Here is a 26524-nt window from a genome sequence, read left to right as displayed (position 1 = left end):
TGTCTTTAAATCTTGCACTGAAGTTACAGATTGCTTGCTGGGTTGGTGGTTGGACACCTTGATACTTGTGAGTAAATGCAGCAGTTACTTATTGAGACTTGTTTTACTTGCACCAGCTTTGCAATAGAAAACTCTCTGCTCTTTCATTAATTTCCTATTTATATTTGAAGGATTTTAAAATACAAATGCAGTAAAAACATCAGTAACACAACAGGTGCAAGTGTATCAACAGTGTTATCATTTATTGTGAATAAAAATCTGAACACAAGTGAAAATAGTTAGTTAAAACACCATCTTAGCAAAACACCTTTTAGGACAATAGAAATAATCTGAGTTTTTGTTCTTTGACTTGCTAGGTTCATCCATCCCTAGAAATTATGTTCCACAATTCTTAAAGCATTGTTTTAACTACAAGGATGGATAGCTCATGGCAGAATTTTGGAAATGAAGTGAATATGATTAATAGGATGATTGTGATAAAAATACACTGATGTCCTAGGCAGAATTCAAACCTGCAATCCCAGTGTTCACTTAGGTTGAAATATATGTCCCTTTAGCTTATAGGAAGTGGGATAGGAACTCCCTGTGGATTCTTTTACAAGTGCTACATTGACATAAAACATTCTTGACTGGTGTGCTCCAACATTATGAATGAACTGTAGACGGTTATATGCTCTTAAAGCATCAGAACAATAAACTGTGTGAATGCAAAGTAATGAAAATGACTTTTACTTATATTATGTTTAAAGGCTTTTTTGTGCCCCTTATTCCAACCTGCCCTATTGCATAAATAATTGAAACATGTAAGCCACTTCTTAAACTTTGAAGAACTTCACTGATCTGAGAATAAACATTCCCATATTTTGGAAAGAATACATCTATGAGGATTTGATTCCTTTCAATACTTGACTTGCAGATTACTGTTTTTCAGAATGGTTTACACCAGTAGCAGCTAATTTTAAGACAATGAGAATTGAAGGATACGTGGCATATATAGACATACAGTTATACCATGATATAAGAATATTTCTCACCTTCTGTTGCTTTAACCATTATTTCCTACCAATTCTAACATAGGGAAGATATTTCTTCTTATTCCTAATACATTTTAAATACAGAGACTCAATATTTCATCTTGAGCTTTGTTTTTATGGCTTGGTTTCATGTACAACTGTCACGTGATGTTGAGACATATTTTCTCAATCCTAAGATAATTTTTTGGGCAGTTTAAAATTTCTGAAATTGGGGTGCATCTTACATTTGATGATCGAAGAATCAGTGTCAAAAAATTATATTGTATGATTAAAGTGGAAGGCAGTTCTTCATATTCATAACACTAGTCACAAGATAGTAAACAGAGATGACATTCCAAAAATGTTTGTGTATTTTTATTGTTTAAAATTCCAGCATTCATTGTTACACATATGCTCATTGGTGCATATTAAAACATTTCTTAAAATCAACGCTCAGGAAGGGGTGTGAGGACTGAGTATCATTGGCATTTTTGAAGATTCAATTATCATCTCAGTTTGCTGTTGGATACCTGTAATAACTACATATGGTTGTATTTTAATTTTTAAATAAAATTTCAAATACCATAGGTAATTGCCATGTTACAGCCAGTAGCACCTTAGAATTAGTAATATGGTGATATGGTGCAGTAATTTCCAGTACAGTTTATGATTATCCTTAATCACACATATGTTCAAGACCCAGCACAAAGAGTACAGCAGGGAAACTGATTGTAGCAACTTTTCATATCTGTCTGAACATTTCAGGGTTGTTCTTTCACTGCTTAAAAACAGCCCTTGGAACTATGTTATGACATTGATAACATACTGTATATAATAATATAAGGATTAACTATTAAATGAATTGTATAGTGAAGCATAGACATAGTGATGACCACATGTCTCCCTCTGTTGTATGCTGTCATTATGTTTGTTCTCCATATCTTAGTACTCTATATATGTCTTTATTTTATGATGTACTGTTGTAGTGTATTGTTTTGTAAATATTGTTGAGGAAGTGACTGAGCAATTGCTTGTGAGTTTATTTTGAGGACTTACTTTTAAAGATGTAGAAGTTAATGTTTGTTAAAATGGGCATGAAAGTAATATAAAATATTATGTAACTGAATAGTATTTAAATATGACAATTATATATTAATTTATTATTCATTATATTAATTAACTGTTTGCTTAATAACATGTTTGAAGTATTGAATATTCTATTAAAATTGTTGGCAACCTGTAGTAGTAATTACTACACAGTTATTCCAGTGAAGCATGAATATATAGTCCAAAAAGTGATGACTGCATCAGACAAATCTGTTTTACACTAACCCTATCATTACATCACAGACTTTTAATTTATTCTTCAGAAACTTGCAACCTGTGCTAAAATGCTGGATTTTACTTAGTTAACATATAAGCATTGTTCTTGCACTTCATGATGAAACTCAATATAGACAATGAAATTTTAAGTGGTCAGTAATTTCTGAATTGCATGAAAAATTAATGGTGTACAAAATTCGTACCAGCGTTACCTCTTGTCTTTGATCGTTCATGGTTTTACTTTGTGCTGGCTTTAGTAAAGGTGACATGTAACAACCAGCGATTTATATAATATTTGAAACTTTCATGGCTGCTAAAGTTAATGAAATTAAAGCAGTGTGTAGAATCCATTATAGATATGCTGTTTCCTGACATTTCCTTAATTAGTGATGCTATCCTTATAAGTTGTTTTTTGAATAGCAACAGCAGCACACATGGATGACATCTCCTTTTATTATAATAAACCTCTAAACTTTACTATTTCCTCTAAATATTTCCACTTTAAGTTGCATTTATATTTCTTCTAATAAGGAATGACTTTCTCTGGAATCAGCCTGTAACAAATAGGATCCCTGTATTAATATTTTCAGTTCTCTGTTGATCTCAATGGGTAATTCTCTGGTACAATATAGATAATTTACAATTCTTGCTAGCTACACCATATTCTTTGAGGAATTTAAAGGACAGTACTCATATGTGTCATACATTCTTCCTGAATTTCGTGTAGTATAACTAAATGAATTTTAATCTGGACACATACAGAATATTAACTCACAGCAGAACGGTCAACACCAGTGTGTTTGTCAAAGTAAGTCCTGTATTTAGAGCATACTGGACAGTTACATGCCCTGTGACTAAGGCTATCATGACATTTACAACCATGGCAAGTCTCATGATGAAAATCTGAAACACACAAAATTAAAATAATTACACTAGAATACAGTAGGTTAGGACATATCGTTTACCATATAATCATCCTTCCACTTATTATACTTAACTGGTCTCTTATAGATACTACAAACAAAGTATTGCCATCTTTTCAAGGTCTTCGTAATATTTTCTTCCTCTCACTTGACTGAAGAATCTTTTCAGGGAACATTCTCATGATATGCCTTGTTTAAACTGATTAATCTACGATGAGCAGGTTACAGTGTGCTGTTACAATGATCCAATTAGAAATGCTGACACCAGACCCTTGCACTCAAAAGGTAGCAACCTTACTACAGTGAAATACTCATTTAATGTTGTTCTAGAAGACAATGAATTTGAGTACTATGAGTTAATTGCTGACATAATAATGCAGAACAGACTGTTCCACTGTACAATACTTGCCATTGTTAACTAGCACCTAGCTTATGATACTATCCATTACTACTGAAATGTGTTGTGTAAACACACCAAATTGATCTGAATGATGGTAATCAAAGTGTGGCATTGTGAAACTGAAGAACATATCAGAATTTGGACTCAAAAGTGAAGATGATCAATCACCAAAAAGCACTGAAAAGACTTAAGCTAATAAGTTTTAATCTCATTTTTACAATCCTTCATCAAATTGTCCTCTTCAGAATAATTATCATAAGGTACTAAGAAACTTGTACTCTCTATATAAGTCACATTATGCGGGAAAAGAAAGTACATGTTCTTCAGACATTAGGACAGCAATGTGTAACATTTTTCCCTTAGAAAGAAACTGACAGATGCATGTCTACTAAATGTATATTAAGTGAAACTGATCATTTCTCCAGTAGTCATAACTTAACAGAGTAGTATATGCATCTATTTCCACAACCTTTCGTCGTATTTTTTAAGTACTCTCACATTGGAAACAATTTGTTTATCCAACACACTTTTGTTGACTCTAAGTACAGCTTCTTTCATTTCATTGAGTTCCTGCTCTAAGATTTTATCATCATCCTCATGGAAGACTAACCTGTTGCATCTCCAAATGTAATTCCTGTGATTGCATTCCTTGGAAGAAACTCGTCTTTTATTTCTAATTATTCTTTGCTGGATGGGTTGCGTGTCATGGCTGTTTATCATTATGCATTTTATGTGTAAATTTAATTATGAATTTTTAGATAAAAGTTTTGCACGCAGACTTATAAAAGATGAAAAAATTTTATTCTTTTGGCTTACCAAAGCAACCAAGTGACTCAGTGTTAACACATACAAATCTGTTCTGCTGTGATGAACAAACATGCAGCATGCAGTTTCTTGTTTCAATGTACAAGTTTTTATTATTGGAGTTCTGATAATACTTATATTTAGATGTGGATATGTGAAATGCAGTGGTATTTTGAGGGAATGTGAATTAATTTATAAAGATTTGGAAGATATTTTTCTTTTCAAAATAGACACCCGTAAGATATCCATATATACCAGTTATGTGAAATCATGTCCAAGAGCTATCACATGAAACCAACAGGCTAACCCAAGTGAATTCTTAATGTTTAATTAGTAATATTGGTATGTATTATGAGTGCAGTTTTTGCGATTGCAGGAATGCACATCTCCTAAGATAAGTTTTTTAATTCTAGAACTCATTGTTCAAATGCACTGACTTTATTGCATTTTGATATATTCCACATTCTTCTGGGAGAATACATGGGATGCATATAATTTATCTACTTGCTAATTTTTTATTTCTGTTTGTTTAAATGTGTTAACAGTTGAGAATAACCAGTCACCTGTCCATTTCTGTCAGCCTACCTGTCTCTCTGTCCACATGTTATGTAATTTTAGTCAATCAGGCACAAATTTAGTCTTACAAATGCTGTACATCTTACGCTCATTCCTTTCCATCTCCATTTGCACAGTGAACACATGTAAGAATCAGCTGAGAAGTGTATCAGAGAAAAATAAGACAATTGCATTTAACACTGCTCTTTTCATTTCTTAGAAAGTATATTTCAGTTTTTACATAAAAATAAAAAAAAATTGTGCTTATTAAAATATCACGACAGAAGCAATAGTACATTCAAACTTCTTTCATACTATTCATTACCTTTTTCTGCTTATTCCTTTTAAGCACAAATTTCTTATAAATATGAAGCGTATCCACAAAATGAGTTCCACTTGCAAATATTGCTGCTGCAGCACTGCGGTCACTATGGTACGCATGTGTGCAGAGTTTGTTGGTCCTTTTTGAAGGCACGGACGCCATTTGCAGACAATCAAACCATGTTTATGCATTATTCTGTGTGTTTACAATGTTCAAGAAAATTGAGAAGCCCGCCGCATGTGAAATGCGGTCTGTAATCTGTTTCTTGAATGCAAGAAATATGAAACTGGCTGACATTCATTGTCAACTTTAATAAAGGATGCAAAAATGTGCTTGATGATCCAAGGAGCTGCCGACCATCTGTGGTTAATGAAGATTTGATGCATGCAGTGGAAGAGAAGATTGAAGAGAACAGAGGATTCTCAATTTCGTCACTTTCCCTGCATTTTCCACAAATTTAACGGTCACCTCTTCATGAAATTGTGTCTGATAAACTTCGTTTTCTTAAATTGTGTTCACACTGGGTGCCAAAGATGCTTACAAATGAACACAAACTGAAACGGCAGGCCAGTGTGTTACCTTTCTGACACGATACAGTGAGCAAGGCGATTACATCTTGAGCTGCACAGTCACGGGACAAGAAATGGGTGTCACATGTAACCCCTGAATTGAAGCAGCATTCAATGAAATGGAGGCACACATCATCGCCGATAAAGAAAAAATTCAAACAGACCACTTCAACTCGCAAGGTCACGTGCCCAGTGTTTTGGGACAGAAAAGGCATTTTGCTTGTGGAATTGTTGCTTCAAGGCTCAACAATCAACACAGCCCAGACCAAGGGCCAAGTGATATTCATGTGTTCCTGCATCTGAAAACTTTCCTTGGTGGCCGATGGTTCCACAACGAGGTCAAAGAAGCCATTAACACGTGGTTTGCATCACAGGTCTTATGATGCAGGGATACAAAAACTGGTGCCCCACTATGACAAGTGCCTCAACAATGGTGGAAACTATGTTGAAAAGGAGCATACAGTATGCACATCAAATGGCAATATAAATGGTTAGGAAATAATTTTTTTTCAATAGTCCATCGGAACTTACTTTCTGGATAACCTACATAATACTTAAAAGTTCCGTCCGTACCTCACAGTTAATACACTGTGACCCTATTAAAAAGTCCAATAATTAAATGCTGTTCAGGGAAATAATTCCCATTCATTCTCAGAATCATATAAAAGATATAAATACAGTCTGTGGGCACAATGCAGACACTTTTAATGTTAAAGCATGTGGTACAGACAGTAACCTCTGATCTCTATAAAGAGTTAACTTTATAGGATACAAATAAATATGTGTAGGATTCCTGTAATTACCTTTCCTTGTTTTCCTCCATTTAGTATGATGCTCTTCTTTTTCTTGTGCTGACGCTTTGACAATGTTATGGTGTGTGTGTGGACTGTAAACTCTCCCAGAAGGTGAGGTCGAAGTGGGCAACTGCGCAGATGAATCCTGAAATGTTTCTGCACTCTGCGAATACAGTGATCTACAGTATAGAACAGACTGCATGTCAAGACAAGGTGTGCTACATCGGTTTATGTTACAGGATATGAATTGGAGCAAATTATATATGATAGTCCCAACTTTAGGTATGGTATATGTAGATGAACAGAAGTAACAAAATACATGAGAGGATCAGATTATGTTCCTTAAATGCAAATGAATACACCCATTAATTCTCTTCACTTTTAGAAATACAGTTAACCTCTCCTGGCTATATATTACACTACTGTAATGACACATTCGCATGATCCAGCTGGTTAACCCTTTCCCACTCAGACTATTTTCCAAATACCTGGCCTAAAATACTCCAGCGATTTTGGCTCAATTTACCAGTCTCACTTCAAAAATTCACCAAAAATACAATTTTTGTCAAAGATATATGAAAAAATCACACTTATTCACTATAAACAGCATATTTAAATGAAAATAGCCTGCAAGTGCTAACAGTATAACTAATTTGAAAAAGAAATAAAACTGAAAGAATTAAATATAGAAATTTAAAGTTTACACCATTTAGGCAAAAAATAAAATTTCTTTTTGGTCTTCTACTCTTGTCATCAAGCTTGTAAGAAAGAGAACATTTTTCTGCAAATCTTAATATAAGTTGTATGCATGAAGAGCTCTCTGGTCCAGAACTACATCACATTATGTAAAACAGTGCATACATTCCTTTTGCAGTTATCACCTGTGTTTAGGGAGGCATTCTCTGTGCAGCCCCTTGTTGCATCTGGTGCATACTGTTCTGGCTCTCTGCCTCCTCTCCTCTGTGTTGCAGACAATGCACTGGGACTCTTTCTTTTGAGGGAGTTTTCTGAGTCCTCATCCCCGAGGATCATCTGCTCCAGCATTGTCCTTCAGCCCCAACCCCTCCTTCCCCAAGCTCTCGATTATGGACATGGACTTGATGTATGATGTGATGATTTTTGGTTTATTTGTGGATTGCCACCATGTCTTCCCCATACTTCCTCTTCTTGGACTGTGGCATGGCTGGAGAGAAGAATGACAGCATTTCTTTTGTGATTTCTTCTTGCAGAAAATACACTGATCTGCAATACATCTTTTGTCCAACTGCAAATTTGTTCTTGAACTGCTGAAGTAAAAGTTTCCAATTCCTCCTAACAGTTCCAATAACATAGGTGCTTAGCTGATGGAGATGGTGGGCAAGTGGAACAGACATGAGATACTTCTCGACAAAGACATGGTAGCCTTTGCTGAGGTACCCTCCAATCTCAAGCAGTTTTTTCACGGCAGTGTACAGAAAGCTTTCTGTATGTGGGCTCCTCAGTATGTGAAAAACCCAACACAGTAGTTCGACACAGAGTCACACAACATCCAAAATTTGATTCCCCAACAGTGGCAGTGCTTGTCAGGCAAATACCGCATGAGACTAATTTTTGTTTTTGGTACTTACCAGGATTTCATCATCACCAATTCCTTGATGAGGGGTGTAGTGATGCCAGATTGCACTGTTTACATGGTCCATAAGGGTTGGTACCTTGCACAGGAATCATAGTCTGGTTCTCCATGGTCTGGCAATCCTTCATTGTTGATGAGGTGGAGAAGCACAGCAAGTGGGAAAAGCAATGCTTGGTAAACATTTTCCCAAATCATAGGGGGGGTGGATTCGGAAAGGAGTTGACCAGCATGATTCTATAGTTGGCTTTTGGTGATGCCCATATTTAGAATACAAGCCAGAATCCTTTCATGTCATACACTGTAATTCTGTTCCCATTCTTTAGAGGAGTGGGAACATTACCCACTTCACTGCTAATCACTTGCTGCGCACATCTCTTGGATAGAATTTCCCTACAGTCATCACCTATGTCATCCTCTTCACTGTCAGACGTAGGGTGAGCAGCTGGGGGTGTAGCATGTGGGGCATCTTCTTCACTTGTATCATCAGTGTCACTATCAACTGTATCTAAATATTCCAGCATGTCAAGAGTGGGTAAATGTGGAATGCAACCACTTGGAAGACCAAGAAGATGATGGGAGGATAATATCAAGATGGATCTTGTAGCTGAAGGCTTGAAGGAGGATGAAAGTAGCTCAGGATCATGTCCAATGGTAGGCTTTAATACTAGTGGCACTGAACCTTGTGAGTTCCATTACCAGAAAGCAGGTCATGTTGTCTGCACAGGAAAGCATCTTTAGTAGTACTGCTAATTAATATCAAAATTAATTCATACCTGTTACCAGTAGTATCCATTTGACAGTGACCACAAGTACACCTACTGGAGCCATCAGTATTAGGCATCACAGCAGATAATGAAGGGTTTTGTTTGCAGCATGGACTCTCTGGTTTCTTTCTCAGTTCTGGGCTTCTGTGTGGTTGATGTTTATCATGATATGTTTTATTCTGATAACATCCTTTGGTTGTTGAGGAATTCTACACAGAAAAATAGTCTTTCAGTAATAACACTCTTTAAATTATACTCCTCCAATCTTTGTTGCTACTTAAAGGAATTGCGGATGTTACTGTCATTATACGTAGGCGAGTCAAATGGAAACCTTAAATTTTTTTGAGTATTATTTATTGTGCACAAATGGTACAAAGCTGTATCACTTTTCAACATAATCTCCCCCACACTCAGTGCAAGTCCTCCAGCACTTACAATTCCTTTAGAAAAAAATTCTTTCGGTAGTCCGCACAACCACTCATGCACCATGTGGTGTACCTCTTCATCAGAACGGAACGTCTTTCCTCCCATTGCTTCTTTGAGTGGTCCAAACATATGGAAATCACTTGGGGCAAGGTCTGGTGAGTATGTCAGATGAGGAAGACACTCAAAATGCAGGTCATTGACTATCGCAACTGTTGTACAGCCAGTATGGGGCCTTGCACTGTCATGTTACAAAAGGACACCTGTGGACAGCAATCCACGTCGCTTTGATTTGATTGCAGGGCGAAGACGATTTTTTAGGAGATCTGAGTATGATGCACTGGTGACAGTGGTCCCTCTAGGTGTGTAGTTCTCCAAGATGACGCCTTTTTCGTCCCCAAAAAAAGTCAGCATAACCTTCCCCGCTGATGGTTGTGTTCGAAACTTCTTCGGTTTTGGAGACGAGGAATGGCGCCATTTCTTGCTCGCTCTCTTTGTTTCCGGTTGGTGGAAGTGAACCCAGGTTTCGTCCCCAGTAACGATTCTTGCAAGGAAGTCATCACCTCGTTCAAAACGCCGCAGAAGTTCTTCACAAGCATCAATACATCGGTCTTTCAATTCAGGAGTCAGCTGCTGTGGCACCCATCTTGCAGACACTTTGTGAAACTGGAGCACATCGTGGTGTGCTGAACCATGACTAATATTTAAACTTGCTGCAATTTCATTCAATGTCACTCGGCAGATTTCCCTCACTATGGCTTCAACTGCTAGTGTTCTCTGGAGTCACAACTCGATGTGCCTGACCCAGACAAGGAGCATCTTCCACTGAAGTCACACCATTTGCAAACTTCCTACTCCATTCGTACACTTGCTGCTGTGACAAACATGCATCACCAGACTGAAACGTCATTCTTCGATAAATTTCAATAGGTTTCACACCGTCACTACACAAAAACCGAATAACAGAATGCTGTTCTTCCCTGGTGCACAGTCTCAAGTGGGGCAGCCAACTTATACTGGTGATGTGACGGTGTTCATGCATCTGCACTATGCTGCAACCTACAGGCCATTCTGCACGCTGTTTGTAGCACGCTTACCAACTTACAGGATAATGGCGTGAAATTTCGATTTTTTATTACAAATTTAAGGTTTTCATTTGACTCACCCTTGTAATAGTTGTAAGTTTCCATTGTACTTTCCTTTGTCATGACCTCTCCTGTAAAACACACACCCATAAACAGGTGGTACAGAATACTGTGAATACTCTAAGAGTAGTGGACTTTAAAATGGGGGTAGATGGGATTTTTTTAAGGTTAATTAATTTACAGATAACTTTAAATTTAACATTTGTCAAGTCAAAACTACAGGCATCTCTGAAAGAATCCATACAGTGTACTCGATATGCATATTCAGGTTACCTAAGGAGTTTATGACTCGACTTTCCCTGTTATGCATTTACATTTTTCAAATTAGTTATGAAATGCAATATTTTGGCAATCTGGACTTTCAATGTAACTGTTTATAAGATTATTTTACAAACTGCTGAGGTTATTTAATAGCAACAATGTGGGCAAAACAACTAAACCTATGATTTTAAACTCTTCATTTTATAGTTTTCCAGTGTAAGCTGTGTAAATTTATAGTACTTTTACTCAATATGGCAGTAGATGTTATGATATGGTAACATACTGAAACAAATGTAATATGATGAAATGAATAAAATGAACCTTTATGGTATGCATCCTGTTGTGTCATTTACGAAAAGATATAATATAGGACAGTCACACAACAAATAATCAAAAAGAAAAAAACAACATGACCTATATTCTGAAGAAGATCCCAGAAAGCATTTGCCCCACAGCACAATATCACTACCATAGTGGAACAACAAACAACACACATACGTTATGCAGCAGGCATAAGGCTTAAATGGAATTTGTAATATTGGCTATAAATACCTTAACAGCCATTTTAATTGTAATTTTAATTTTAATTTTTATCCATTTAATAGCAAGTTGAATGTCTAGTTTGAACTATATCTGAACCACATTTTGCCCCTGAAGATGACCCAAGAGAAGGGCAGAAACATGTAGCGTTACCACCAGCAACACATAAAAACAAATGTTGAGACAGTAGTGTCTACTTTATTTCTTTTTGATTATTTGTTGTGTGATTGTCCCAAATTATACCTTTTCATGAATAAAATGCAATGATTTGGATTACAGCCACATAAATGGGTACAACTTATTGGGCTTATTTGTTCAGTTTTTAATTCTGAACATGCACTGATTATTCATATGAAGCAGGTGACAGAATTGTTCAAGCTGTGATGATTAGAAAAGTTTGCAGAGTCACCCTCTCAGCCAGCTAAAGTGGCTAATTTCATAATAAGACATTGCAACATGAAGAATCGTTTTAAATACAAGTTCTGACAAATAAGCAAACATATTTTTGTGCATAAGTTGGCAACGTTAGTGAGTTGGCATGTGCTGGTTACATGATTCATTGATTCAGCATTTTTGTGTTAAAAGAGTCTTGGGATTCAGTTTCTTTAGTGGTTGCGGTATTTCATATACTCGTACACATTATTTTGTGTGACTGTCAAAAACACAAGTGACATATTGTTATAACAGAGAAGCAGCATCACACTTGTATTGAAATTGAAGAATAATCCAGAATCTCAACAACAAATTTTGTGAACTTTACAATCCAGCAGAACGTCTTGCTGTTGATGAAGTCACAGTGTTGTTCAAAGGAAGAGTGATTTTTCGTCAGTATATTCCAAAGAAACGCAAAAGATTTGGTATAAAAATTTACAAGCTTTGCGATTTTTTTGGGCATACTTATGACATGACAGTTTATTTGGGCAAACAAAGGCAACTTGTGACAGAAGAAATTACATCGACACATGGCATTGTTCTCCAGCTAATTCGAAGAGTAGAAGGCTTGGAACACAAAATTTACATGGACAGTTATTTAAGTTCTCCTGCTTTATTTGACGATCTTTTAGACAGGAAAATAAATTCATGTGGCACCGTTCGCAATGATAGGCGTGGAATGCCACAAGAAATTCGGCCAAAGTCAATGAAATTGAAAAAAGGGAATATTGTTACAAGAGTCAGGGGGCATCTAAGTGTTGTTCGTTGGAAAGACAAGCGTGATGTGTATGTTCTGACGAATTTGCACCCCCCTCCATTGGAAGGCAACTTCCGAGATGAATCTGGCCATGCTGTCAAACCCCATGTAATTGAAGACTACAATGCACACATGGGCTTTGTTGATAAATCTAACAGGATGATAAACAGTTATGGCATTGCTAGGACATGGAAGTGGACAAAGAAAGTGTTTTTCCACCTTCTATACATGACTATTCTAAATTCATATCTATTACACAACTCATGTGGTGGAAAAATGACACACAAAAAGTTCCGTGAAATATTGGTGCGGGATTTGATTCTTCATCACATGAGGCGAATATCACAGTCAGTGGCGTTTCTCAGGGGAGGCCAAGTTCATCTGGGGCCCAATTGTGTCGACTGGAGGTGAAACATTCACAACACTGGCCAACCAAAGGAAACAAAGACGTATTTGTTCTCAGAATAAGAAGCACAGAAGCACGCTCTACTACTGTAAAAAGTGCGACATTGCGCTATGTGTGGTGAACTGCTTCGAGAAGTGGCACACGCACGTCAGAGTGTGAGTTATCGTAAACTGTGAAGTGACGCAGTTCAAACTCGCGTACAGTCTGAACAAAATATTATTGTATATAGTGTGATTATATTTACAATATCACCATGATTCAAGGTTGAAGAAAAACCAATGTGTAGGTCCTTTGGAATTTCATAACATATATAATAAAGATTATATTTTGCATTTCATGACAAAATATTCACAGTTAATTTTCATTTGTAAAACTTGCTCTTTTATGTATATGTAGAGAATGTTATTGTCTTTCAAGTTCTTTTTAGTTCATATTTCTATGTTACATAGAACGGAAAATATCCATTTTTTTCTGAAATTTTGTAATGATAATTAATTAGGGTGATTTGAGTTCCAGCTGTACAGGACTGCTGGCAATTTAAAAGTCCGTACGTTAAGAGTTAATCCAGTCCACACCCCCAAACCTATTTCTTTAAGATACATTTCAGTATTATTCTGCAATCTTATGTTCTGGCCTTCCTAGTGATCTCTTTCCTAGAAATCTTCCTATCAATCCTTCCTGGTTATCTTGGATCTTCATAATGGCGTATTCTAAAGCAAAGTTGAAAAGCAGTGGTGATAATGCATCTCTTTGCTTCAGATCATTTTGAATAGGAAACATATCAAACAAATGTTTGATCCACAGTTCCACCATATTGACATGTGTGTGTACATAATTCTAGTTGGTTGCCAGTGGACTGGGTCCACAAAAGATAAATGCAATTCAGGCACTTAGTTAGCTCGCTTTGCTCAGCGATGTCAGTGGATGAGATCTTGAATTCAGGCTTGTGTGGGACTTTGTGAGGGGTTGGAGTAATGGGCAAAAGAGATGTGGCAGTTCATGGACGTGGGAAATTTATGTATACAGGGTGATTCACGAAGTTTTACCCCGGCTTATGGTACATATTCCTTGGGTTATTTCCTACAAAATTTCCTTATAAACTTGTGGTCGATTTTCAATAGTTACGGAGTAACAACAGATTTTCGAAACACATCACTGTGAATGCAGCGCTATGCTTCAGCGTGGGCGACCATACGTTCCAGTCAGCTATGTCAGCAGATAAGGTAGACCAGTTTGAATGTTGCACGTGGGTAGATAGGCAGAGCGGTTCATACGCGTGCGACACATTGTGTTAAAGTGCAGGGAGACATTTTCGAAAATCTTATGTAAATCCAGTCGTCTTCTAAAGCACTATTGTTTAAAGGAAACAGAGTGATAGAAGGGTGTGATATGCAACCATTGGTATGTTTACGGAATGGGATGCTGAAAATAATGTAATTTTGTAACACTAAACCGACGAAAAATGTTGCACAATGCAAAATTAAGAAATTGAAGAAAAAAAAATTGGTTTTAGAATGTTTCTTTCCTAAAACATTAACGATATAAAAAGTGTTTGTATTGTATTTCTAATTTGTTTTGACTGAAATTGAAAAAAAAAAAGATTTTTCGCCAGTTTTCAAATTACTTATCTCTTTAATTATGAGTTGGATACCATTAGTATATTAACATTTTTTGTTCCAAATTACCTCAGGAATGCCCTCCCTAAGTGGGGGTAAAACTTCATGAATCACCCTGTGTGTATATATATATGCAGGTATGGGCTGGCACAGGACGGTATGATGTTAGGGTTCAATCAAGATTCATTCCTGCACACTTCCTTCGTCTTCAGGCACATATACCACAATGTTTCTTAAAATTGTTTAGGGATACAGGACCAAGAAAACTCTCATCCAACAAGAAGTGAATAATTCCCTCTTTCAGTACTAAGGCAGTCGTCCAGTCAAAATGTGATAGGGTGAGGGGTCCCCAGTAAGCACATTAAAATACGAGGGTTATTTGGAAAGTATCCTCAGGGGAGCTGTTAACAAAACATGCATTGAGAAAAAAAGAATGTTATTACGAGTATACAAGGTCTGTATAAAAAGTATCGGGAAAAGTTCCGGGAAAATAGATTTATTTCAGATATTGCTACAATGCCTCAAAATTCTTCAAAATACATCCCTTGTACATCAATACACTTTTGCCAACAGCATTGCCAGGACACGAAGGCTCCCTGGTAGGCAGATTCCGGAAGGTCCTTAAGGGTCCGCGTGCAAGCCTCTTTGACGGCACTCAGGGTCCCATGACGGTGCCCTTTGAGGGAGGATTTCACTTTCGGGAACAGGAAAAAGTCTGCTGGTGCCAAGTTGGGACTGTAGGGGGGTTGGTGTACCGCCGCGATGCCGTTTTTTGTCAGGTAGTCGGTCACCTTGGAGCAGGTGTGACTGGGTGCATTGTCGTGATGCAATTTCCAATTTCCGGCGATGGCTGGCCTCACCCGATTGACCCTTCTCTTCATTCTTCTTAGCACTTCCAGGTAAAAAGCTCCATTCACTGTTTGCCCCTCAGGTACAAATTCGTAGTGGACCACCCCCTGGGCATCGAAGAAAACGATGAGCATGGTTTTCATTCTGGATTTGCTCATTCGCACCTTTTTTGGACGAGGTGATGCCGAAGTGTGCCATTCGGAACTTTGACGCTTTGTTTCCGGGTTGTACTCGAATATCCAACTTTCGTCTTCCATGATGACATTGTCCAGAAAGCCGGAGTCTTCCTCAACGCGTTGCAGAAGGTCTTCGCAAGCAACCACTCGTCTCTGCTTTTGGTCATCCGTCAAGACCTTCGGGACGAGTTTCGCGCAGACCTTTCACATCGCCAAATCTTCAGTGATAATGGTGTGCACCGTCATCTTATCAATGCCAACATGATCTGCAATCATGCGCACACTTAACCGACGGTCTAAATTGAGTACGTCATGCACATGTTGCACGTTGTCGTCGGTTCTTGACGTCGACAGCCGTCCACCGCGGGGCTCATCCTCCACACTCTGTCGGCCACTTCTGAAGAGCTTGTGCCACTTAAAAGCTGCAGTTTGTGACATGCTTTCATCCTTGAACACTTGGCGAATCATGCCCAACGTCTCCGTACCCAATTTCCCCAGTCCAACACAAAACTTGATGGCATACCTCTGTTCAATCGTTCGCTGCATTCTGCGCTTGCACAGACTCACTCGACAGGAGTCCACTCAAAACACGGCGTGGCCTCTACGAACGCGCTCAGGCGAATAGCGCTTGGCACGTGTTAAAGGTTAGACCCCACTACCACGCCTGCGCGGTGCGAGTGTGCTGCGGTGTACAGTCACGTAAGGGAAAGATTTTTCCCTGATACTTTTTATATGGACCTTGTATACAAAAAAAAAGACATACATACTTCAGCTATTTCCCAACGTAGTCACTGCCAGAAGTGAAGCGGTTGTCATGTTGAGATTAAGTTTTTGTATGCCTGTGTCAAAGAAGTCTGCCGCCTGTGAGCTCAGTCATGCTTTGACACATTCCATCAACTACTCATTATTGTTGAAGAGCTGTGATATCATAAAGTTCTTCAAGTAGGTAAACAGGAGGTAGTCGCTCGGAGCGAGATCAGGGCTGTTAGGAGAGGTGGTCAAACAACTCCCAGTTGAAATGCTCCAGCAGTGCTTGAGTTCGAGCAGCTGTATGTGGACACACACTGTCATGGAGGAGCACTACATCAGTACCAGCATTCCATGCGTTTTGTTCTGGATGACCCTACACAGATTTTTTAGTGTTCTGCAGCACGCTTCTGATGTTATTGTGGTCCCTCATTGCATGAATCCCACTATCAGCATTCCTTTCCTGTCCCAGAAAACAGTTGCCATCAGCTTTCTGGCAGACATTTGTTTAAACTTTTTCAGCATTTTGGTGAATGTGTGTGCATTCACTGCTTTGACTGCTCTTTGGTTTCAACGTTCAAAAATGATATCCTGGTTTCATCACCTGTTACTCATACAATGTGATTGAGAAATTCATCACAATCTTTGTGGTATTTCCCTAAAATGTCAAAGCCAAAGCCATTTTCTGCATTTTGTGTGCACCCATGGACATTTTCAAACCCATCTTGTGCAAAACTTGTGATAGCCTAGCCTAACTGTTACAATGTTGTAGAGAACAGTGCATTAAATCTGTGGAAATTCACACGAAAGTTCTGAAAATGTGAAGTGCCGTCTTTCACAAATCTTTTGATCAACATTTTGAACAAGAACATCACTCACTAAAGACAGCCAACCACTTTACTTTCCATCATGAACATCTGATCACCCATCTTTGAACATTCTACACCATTGTCTTAAACAGTGCCTTCACTTAAAACATTTTGGTCATAAACCGTGCCTAATTCACCATCAATTTCCACAGCATTCATGTTTTTTGCATGAAGAAAGCAATTGCAGGACATATCATGACACTACCTCACATGCACAAGCTCCACCCTGCTCCTACATTAGTTGCCTCAAACAAACAGGTTACTTTCCAAGCAGCCCTCACACATCTTCATTGAACAGAAGGAGGGGTTTGGGCATGCGTTAGTGCACATGCTAACACTTGCAACTGCACCCACTGATTTCAAGTTCACTCAATTCTGCTGAACAAGCCTAAGCCTGCACCCTGAAAGCAGACAGGCTGGTGCCAGGCTTACCACTAAACATTTGTGACATGTTGCGCAACGGAGAACCCCTCCCTACCCAGCAGCAACGTGGCAACTCAGGCCACAGTGACGTGGCGGATGAGTCAGTGCTCCCCTCCCCCCCTCCGCACGGTAACGTAACGCACAACGCGCGGTGACGTAAGACGGCGTGAGGTAACAGCGTTGCTACGTAACAGGCACACACAGCCACTACATAAGAGAGCTGCGCTGCCTGCGAGAAGAGTTGAAATGTGGCCATCGCTGAGTTCAGTAGTAGTCGAGCCAGTGTGTTATCAAGAGTTCTCAAGGCAGCAGCCTGCGAGTTGAGTTGGAATATAGCAGCCGTCGCGGAAAGAAGAACCGGACGTGTGTGTGATTGTGTAATTGGGAGCGTGTGATACAGTGATACATAGCTCCCCTACTGTAAACGTGTAGGCTACTGAAGACAGAGTGAATTGGTTTGTGATTAGTGTTATAAAGTGTGAAACCCCGCAACTGTGTGATAATTAATTGTAGCCGTTACTTGTAGGTTGTTGAATAAATCAATTAACGATCCGAACGGTGTCTTCAACAACCAAAACACGTTACACATTCAATGATATAGCACTGTCCAAGGTTCAAACGCGGGTTTTTAAATTAGCTATGCACTAGACTATAGATGCCATTTAAACACATTTTAATTAGCCTAACTAGCTTCATGGGTATGACCAAATGGAATGAGAATACTGTACAGTACTTCCCTCCTAACTGAATAATAGGCTTTCTTGAAGTCTATGAATATGGACTTACTCGTAAACTTCGCAGAAAAATATTGGATACAATTATATATAATGTTGATAACGATGATATGCCTCAATAGGTACTACAGTTACTTTAACACCCTTCTTGTAAGTCAGTATTATAACAGACACCTTCCACTGCTGATGCAATTCTTCCTCATTCCAGATAGAATTAAATGAGTTTAAAGAACCCAGAATATAATATTTTGACTCCTGCTTGAATCACTTCTGCAATTTTTTCAATACCTGGTAATTTACACCTTTTTCAACTTTTCAGCAGAAGTTTCAACATCAAAGGACTATGCTGAAGCACTATTGGCTCAGCTGTATCTGTTTCTATCTGCCAACATCACTAACATAGATTCAATGGCTAAGGGCAGTAATTCTTCCACGTATTCAAAACGTTGTAGGAATCTGATAATATATCACCTTTCTCTTCCTTAACGAAGTTAATGCTAGTCAGTAATTCTTCTTAAATCCAATTATACCTCTATATACGAGTAAGTCTCCAATATTCTTGTCCTTATTGTTTGTTGCAAGCTCATTAATTTTGTCTTTTGGATATTCCCTCTTTTTGTTCCTGAAATGTCTACGAGCTTCATGTCTTGCATTGTTCAGACTGTCTTAATTTATTTTGCTTTGATCCTGTAACCACTGCAGTTTGGGTTGTTTCCTTTAATCTAACAGCTCTTGAACATTCTTTGATGAACTATGGCTTATTCTGCATCAGTTTCTAATAACTGAGACTCTCTGACTGAAATGTTTATATTGTCTGTAATATTTTCAAGAAAATCTGTATCAGAATATCTCAGTGGTAAGCAAATCATGAGGGAAGAAGATCATTCACACTTTGCAGCAAGATTGTTGGAAGAACATGAATTTTTTGGGGTGGGGAGGGGAACATAATCAAACATCAGCATTTACATACTATTCATCATGAACTAAATATAAATGAGACCGCTATCATATCAAGTGGGGAACGCGGTAGCGTAGTAGGTTGAGGCACTATGCTACAAGCCGGAAGGTCACGGGTTCAAGTCCTGATGACGTCATTGGATTTTTTTCAATTGATCTAATCCTTCCAGTTGCACTATGGCCCTGGGGTCAACTCAGCCTCCAACAGAAATGAATACCAGGAATATTCTTGCGGGTAAAGGGTGGCCAGCACATAGGGCTGACAACCTTGCCGCCATCTATGAGCCAATTGTCTAGAAAATATGGGAACCTCAACATCTCACAGTCCTATGGGCCTCAACGGCCTGTTACAGGGTTACCTTTACTTTACTTTATCATATCTAGTGGAATGCAGTCAACAAAAACGACTCTGAAAGAAAGTATGAAATAACCAGCATGAATGTCTGATGAATGAAATCACTCACAAGGGAAGATGTCATCACAACAGCCAATAAACTAGAGGATACCAGGATACCAACTGTATGTTTAGATACAGGTTATTTAACTGATGAAATAGCACTTGATATTTTATATAACCTGAATTTGGCATTCCATTCAGTCTAAAGAGGTGCAACTTCAAATTAATTTGAAATTAAAGAACACATTCAAGTAAAAAAATTTTTTGATTTTAAAAACTATTAAGTACCAATCATTTTAACTATACCTTAGAACTCAGCAGCTTATGATTTATAAGACCAGGATTTCGTTTATTGGATGGTGATGTGTCCAGAACTTCTTCTATTGTTGTTTTGGTTGATACCTTAATTTTTGGACCTAATATTCCCTGAAACAATATTATGCATCAGCCACTTCCAATTGACAGTGATTATTAAAGTCCCTTAACTTGAGAATTCTTTAACTAATTAACTATCCCAAACTTACATACTTACATCCAATTGCAACATACAACAGTTACATAGCACAGTGCAACCTTGACATTATGAGTGTTATAAAACTCAAAAAAATGCTTGTTCTAACAATCATAATGTTCAAAAATGGTTGAAATATATAAGTACAAGTTTGTCACCTAACTTCCAATTACATGGACATGTCTGCTGAAAGCCAAAACTGCAGAACCAGAGCAGACATCTGTTGCTAGGCAATGGCTCTGTAAACACATTTCCATGACAACCAAATCACGTTACTGTTGCAACAAAGTCAAAGTCAAAGTCACATTGCGACAGACGGTCAGTCAGTCAGTAAAAATATTTATTACTGTTTGACAGTTACAGTCTTGCTATTGTGGGGCACCTTCTCTGACGAAAGGACAGGTCTGTCTTTTGTATACGCTCCTTGCCAGAGCAGTCTTTCTTGGATCTGAGTCCCTATGGACTCACGACCATATTTTACTGTCTCAGATTTGAGACTTCCCTTTTCATCACTCCGACGACTCACAGGGTCACGCTGGAGGTATTCGACCCCGCCTCCACACAGGTACGCTGCAACAGATACACATGCAACAGTAGAACTGTTGGAGGTGGTGTTCTCTGTTGGGTCTGTGCCAAGGCTATATACCAGGGACTAAACCTAATACTGTTAGGTCACATTTTAAGTGAATTTGAAATAGTGGATATAAAAATATTAATAAAGTCTCACTCTTTGGGCAAAGTTTGAAATAACGTGAATCCCCAAAATATGACAGTACAATTGTTCTGATGAGAAAACTTCTCTTGACTTATATGAGGTCTTCAGGAATGCATCCTTGTATATAATGTGACTGCACTGCAGTTAGTTTGTTCTGAGACAGGTCCTGAGTTGGGGGTGATAGCCTGCAGTAGCCAGTGGTGGTTAGGCAGCCAATGGTCAGCAGTTGTGGCCATGAGGAATTATGAGAGAGTCGGTAGCTGGTGACAATGTGAACATGGATGCTGAAGAATTTACAGTGTTGGAATCCATTACCCAGCATAGACAAGTGAAGATGTAAAGAGACTTAGTGTGTACTACATCATATTGTGGAATGTGTGAATTCACCAGTGCCCTAATTAAGTGTAGTTACAATCTGTAAAAGTCTAATAAATCCAATTACCAATTCAAACCCTGTATCTAGCCACTATCATGTGACAGTATAATATACTATGACACTAAGGTTTGAATACTAATGTGGGGGAATAATAATGAAAATAACTGAGAGTAATTCAACATTCTCACTGCTGTTAGCATTATCTGAACTGAAAAGTTCATACCTGCATCATGTCATATCGAACTCAAGTAAAAGACCAAAATGCAAAGCAGTTTAAATTTCACAACATAATTGGAATGCATATTACATTATGTATGTAAGAAACAGTTATAAACAGTCATACTTAGCTGCACAACAGTAAAATTCATGTCATGGTAGTGGCAGGTAAAGCATGAATAAGCCTATGACTGTTTATTTTTCAAACCTAATAAAATTAAATTTAAGTTACCATAGCCATAATAAAATAACTCTTTATAACATACATGGATAGCATCTGTACCATCTCTAGATCCCATGCTTATGTCATTTCACTTCATTGTGGTGATCACAGAATCACAAAACTGAGATCATGAAACAAATTTCACCAGTATGTGCTCATAAGGAACAATGTTAACAGTCGTTTTCACATGATATTTGGAGTTGTTCTGATATCTGTGGTTATGACAGTGTGAAATTTTTTGTGGGTGGCAAAGTTATTGAAGATGTCACCAAAGTTCAAACTGGATTTCATTCATGACATTAATCTAGATGTTGTGACATCCTGACTTTTTTAAGTTTTCATGGTGACATACATTATGACATTTGATATCATGACACAAATATGTATTGCCTTATGTGATGTGAAAATGAGCGTTCATGTTGCTTGGGTTTAGTAAATACCGTGGTTTCTTCTCTTTAGTATTATAAACAATGTGAAAATGACCCATCTCACCTTCCTATTTCACTTTTTGACAAGGTGCCAACTTCACGCATATTTTCATATTATTTCAAGCCTCATATTCAAGTGTAATCTCTTGCATTTCAATGCCATAACTAGGACTTTTAAAAATTGTGCAGTCAACACAAACGAGAATGCAGCAGATGTTTGATGGGGACAAAACCTTAAACATATGCATGCATAGTTGTATTCTGTGACATCATAGTCCAAGGTCAGTGGAAGCTCAGAGGGAGGGGAACGTATAGGACAAGGAAGCAAAGATACTCTGTAGTACCTCAATAAACAAGCCAAGCAACACAATGCACAATGGAAATATTCTGAGGAGGTTATATGATGTACATTCCCCAGTGGTTAAAATTTGTAGGGGGTATGCTGCTCTGAGATTTTGAAATCTGAACTTCCTCCTGGACAGAGAGTGTTAGCTAATAGACTGCTAGTTGTAAATATCTTCAGAAGTAAAACTGAAAGTATTGTTGGTGCAAATATTTCAGGAAAACAATGGTGAATAGTTACAAATCACTCATTATGACAAACATGCAGGAAAACAAAAACCCTGTTTTATGCAGTGGTTTCCATGTATGTAACATTAAGAAACTCACAGATACAATGGTTTATACTGCCATAATTAAATCTTTATTGTAAGATGCTCTCACTTAATTACAGTTTCACTGTATGTACATGCAAACTACACAAGCTCAGTTTGGATAAACTGGCTGTGTGTGTCAAAAGTAACAACTCATCCTTCGAGATTAACGAAGCTACCTCAGAAAATCAAATTTCAGACCATAAGTACAGGAACTACCACACTGTTTTATTAAAACAACAGTGAAACAACCATTTAAAACAGTTCAAATTTTGAACCATAAGAAGTTGTAATGTTAAAAATGTACATACTGCAGCTTACAGGAAAACATTTTCTTGGTTCCATGAGAAGATCTATATCCACACCTGCGATTAAACCCTTCACACATGGAGATGGGTATAGTAATTCAAGCACTGTTGTTTCAAATGATGCCAAAACGGCTCCACTGCCACCAGAACTTTGTATCAGCTCTGCATGTACAAACTCTTTGCCAAGGAGATGCTGCAGATCTGTTAGATAACGAACATTTGTGAAAGTCTGTAAAATAAATAATACAAATGGTGTATTAGCATAAAACTCAAAGGTGAGAAAAAGTTGCACACAAAGTGAGGAAGAATGCTGGCACAACAATCAGAGAAGCAACAAATTCAAAATACTACCTCTCATTTATTTTGCCAACTTCCACAGCAGAAGGGTGTAATTCTTATAGTACTATTTCCCTCACTGATTCTAATAAGCACTCTTCCCCTTCTTCACAGCCTGTCCTGTCTCATTTATGACTCACTTAATTGTCCTTTGTTCATGGTGTTTCAAGGGTAGGATACATTCCTTAATATTTCTTTAGTAAGTCTGGAGCACAGGATATGCCACTAACAAAAATTATGTAAGTTAGTTTTGCCTTTTCTTTAAGTTGTGATTTGAATTGCTTGACATGGCTTAAAGAATCATGATTAATGTGTTCAGCTGAGTCAGCTGTAAAGCCAGAAATTAATCAATTCTGAGTTCTTATAACAGCAAACTAGCTTACATGTAACATTTATACCAATTCATTTGCAGAATAAACTGCTCCACCTTTAAGAAAACGTTCCTCTGATTAATACAATTACATATGTACCTACAGTATGATCGGTCACCTACACATTTCAGCTAACAAATGACACAGTATCTTAACCACAAGTAAACAAATTGAATTGACTATGTCTTATGACAGGCCACTAAGGTCAACAGATCTCAGTGAACTAAATTTTCATCTGTGTGGTCACATTCAATTCACTGTATAGGAACAAAAATCAGAAATTAAAGATTAACTGATTTGTTGACTAATGGATTTTCCAAGATGCATAACTGATCTTGAAGTTCTTGGTAGGGTTTCACATTCAGTAGTCAGATTAATCATAATGTGTATTCAAGCTGAAGGTGGTCACTTTGAACATTTACTATAAACTCAGATGTATGCAATGTAAAAACCTGTTCAATACTGCAGCTTAGTCACATGTAAAACTGATAAACTTCAAATATTCTAGCCCAGCACTGGGACTCAGAGAGGACATTTCTGACCAAGCACGATATCAGAAATAAGCTCCTGTGCTTTTGATGTAAAGTTATGGAATGTCCTATATACAAAAGAATGCAGGGAGTAGAGCTCACACAGTAACACAATTTGTTACCGCTCTATGGCAAATAGAAAGAAACTGAAGTGTAACTGAAATAAACACAAAAGGACAGAGTAAAGCCATGAGTCACATGCATGACGGCTGTATTATTACTTTCCCTTGGAAAAGAACACCTTGGCCCCTTGCAGATTACATTATCAAATGTCTATCTGCTAATCCAATACGTCTGTGAACACTTGTTTTCTGTGTATTATTGTTTGCCCTCTATTTTAAGAGAATGTGTTCTGTTTAATTACACGGCTAAAATTCTTACAGTTTACCTTCTGAAAGACAAATTTTTGATGGTACAGCAAGGGAAAGATGGGTGGTAAATGAGGTGCTCTTGCTGAACTTCCAAACATAAAAAGTTTCAAAATGATTTTGCCATTTGGGCACAACCACACTCCTGGGCATGTCACCTTAAACAAAATAAAAAACATTAATATTACGATATAGGTGCATGTAGGCCAAGAGATCAACATTAAATGAATAAACAGTTGTAACATAAAACTTTGAAAATTATCTTCAGTTTTTGCATCCTGCTGTTTGCTAGAACTTAACTGTAATGGTTAACCATCTATGCAACAAATTCTAGGTAGTATATCAGCAAATACCAGCTAATTAGTCTTTATTCTGTTGCACTGTATATTTTTCCATATATTCACTTCCAGCTCCCATGCAGCTCACATTAAAAGTTCTAAAATTCAAAATTTAATTTTTAAAACTCTTAATTCTTGCACGTGCATGGAAAAATAGTCTTTAATTCTTACATGATATGTATTGATCATCAGTGATCATCATGGCGTTTTTTAAGAGATAAACACTAATTAACTGGTATCTGCTGATATACCACCTAGAATTTGTTGTGTAAAGAGTTAACCATTATAGTTAAACTTCAAGCATTATTCTTTAAGTACTCTGTTGGTGCATTAGCTAAAGCAGAAATAATTTTAATGGAACAGTTTTTTAATCTTTCTCCTTGGTAGAAAATTGAGTTTCATAGGTACTGTTTATTGAAAACACTGCTATATAAATAAAGGCATGAATCCTTTCCACAAGACAAATACTGTTGTGTATATAATCTTCAGTGATTACTAGGGATCGGATTTTAATGCAAATGCATATTTCTTTCTTGCAACCAGAAAGTATGCTCATTTGGATATATGTATGAATTACTTAATTTCTTAAATTTTGGACATGGTTTGACAGTGCATATAACTGCATATTTTGCCTGTTTTATGAATAAGCATCATATTTTCTAAGATCTCTATTTATACTGCATATTTCCTTTTTAAAATGTTTATCACATATATTTTTTAATTTTATGTTCAAATTTTCAATCATGGTCGTGTGTATACACTTTCAAGTGCTTCAGCATTTGAACACTAATATACGCAAAGAGAATATTAAAATTAAATCCATGAAAAGTGCTCCTGTTCAAAAATTGTGTAGTGAATTTTCTAATAATAGTTTTTCACAGTTTCCCTTTGATTTATGCGAAGCCTTTTTAGCGACAGATATTCTGCTGTGGAAACTAACCAATCCTACTCCGAGAAACTTCATAGAGAAGTATACACAGTGCAAAGTGCCGGATGAATCTACTGTGTGCAAAAATTACGTGAAGCAGTGTTACGATCTTACAACTGAAAGCATTAGAGATAAGATTCAAGATAATTTTGTGTGGTTATCAATCGATGAAACACAAGATTGTGAGGGACGGTTTATTACAAATTGTATAGTTGGATCCCTTAATAAGAATGAACACTCTACCCCATATCTTCTTGCAGTAGAGCAATTTGAAACCACAAATAGCTCTGCAGTTTCTGAATTTTTTATCAATTCCATGAATTTACTATGGCCAAATGGCATTTAGTATGAGCGCATATTGCTCTTTGTGACTGATGCCGCAAGTTATATGATGAAAGCCGGTACTGCTCTT

The 26524-nt window shown here is 37.5% G+C and overlaps 1 protein-coding gene across 5 annotated transcripts in view; it reads right to left on the bottom strand.

Moving 5' to 3' along the window:
- Nucleotides 1–217: 217 nt before the first annotated feature.
- Nucleotides 218–26524, bottom strand: part of LOC111865007 (spermatogenesis-associated protein 6) — a 32172-nt gene continuing 5865 nt past the window's right edge. For 4 of the 5 annotated variants that reach the window (XM_033751650.1, XM_023852690.2, XM_023852688.2 and 1 more), the window contains 7 exons: nt 24867–25004; nt 23255–23470; nt 20118–20237; nt 9089–9288; nt 6713–6882; nt 3112–3239; nt 218–2890 (listed from right to left, as the gene is read on the bottom strand). In XM_033751650.1, coding sequence (XP_033607541.1) covers nt 2849–2890; nt 3112–3239; nt 6713–6882; nt 9089–9288; nt 20118–20237; nt 23255–23470; nt 24867–25004 — 1014 coding nt within the window. In that variant the 3' untranslated portion in view covers nt 218–2848. The remainder of the gene's footprint in view (nt 2891–3111; nt 3240–6712; nt 6883–9088; nt 9289–20117; nt 20238–23254; nt 23471–24866; nt 25005–26524) is intronic. The other variant, XM_033751652.1, reaches the window with a different exon arrangement.

The sequence above is a fragment of the Cryptotermes secundus genome, unplaced genomic scaffold (genome assembly GCF_002891405.2).
Source record: "Cryptotermes secundus unplaced genomic scaffold, Csec_1.0 scaffold766, whole genome shotgun sequence".
Taxonomy (NCBI): domain Eukaryota; kingdom Metazoa; phylum Arthropoda; class Insecta; order Blattodea; family Kalotermitidae; genus Cryptotermes; species Cryptotermes secundus.
Note: the sequence above shows the minus strand (reverse complement) of the source record. Positions and strands in the feature narration are given on the sequence as shown.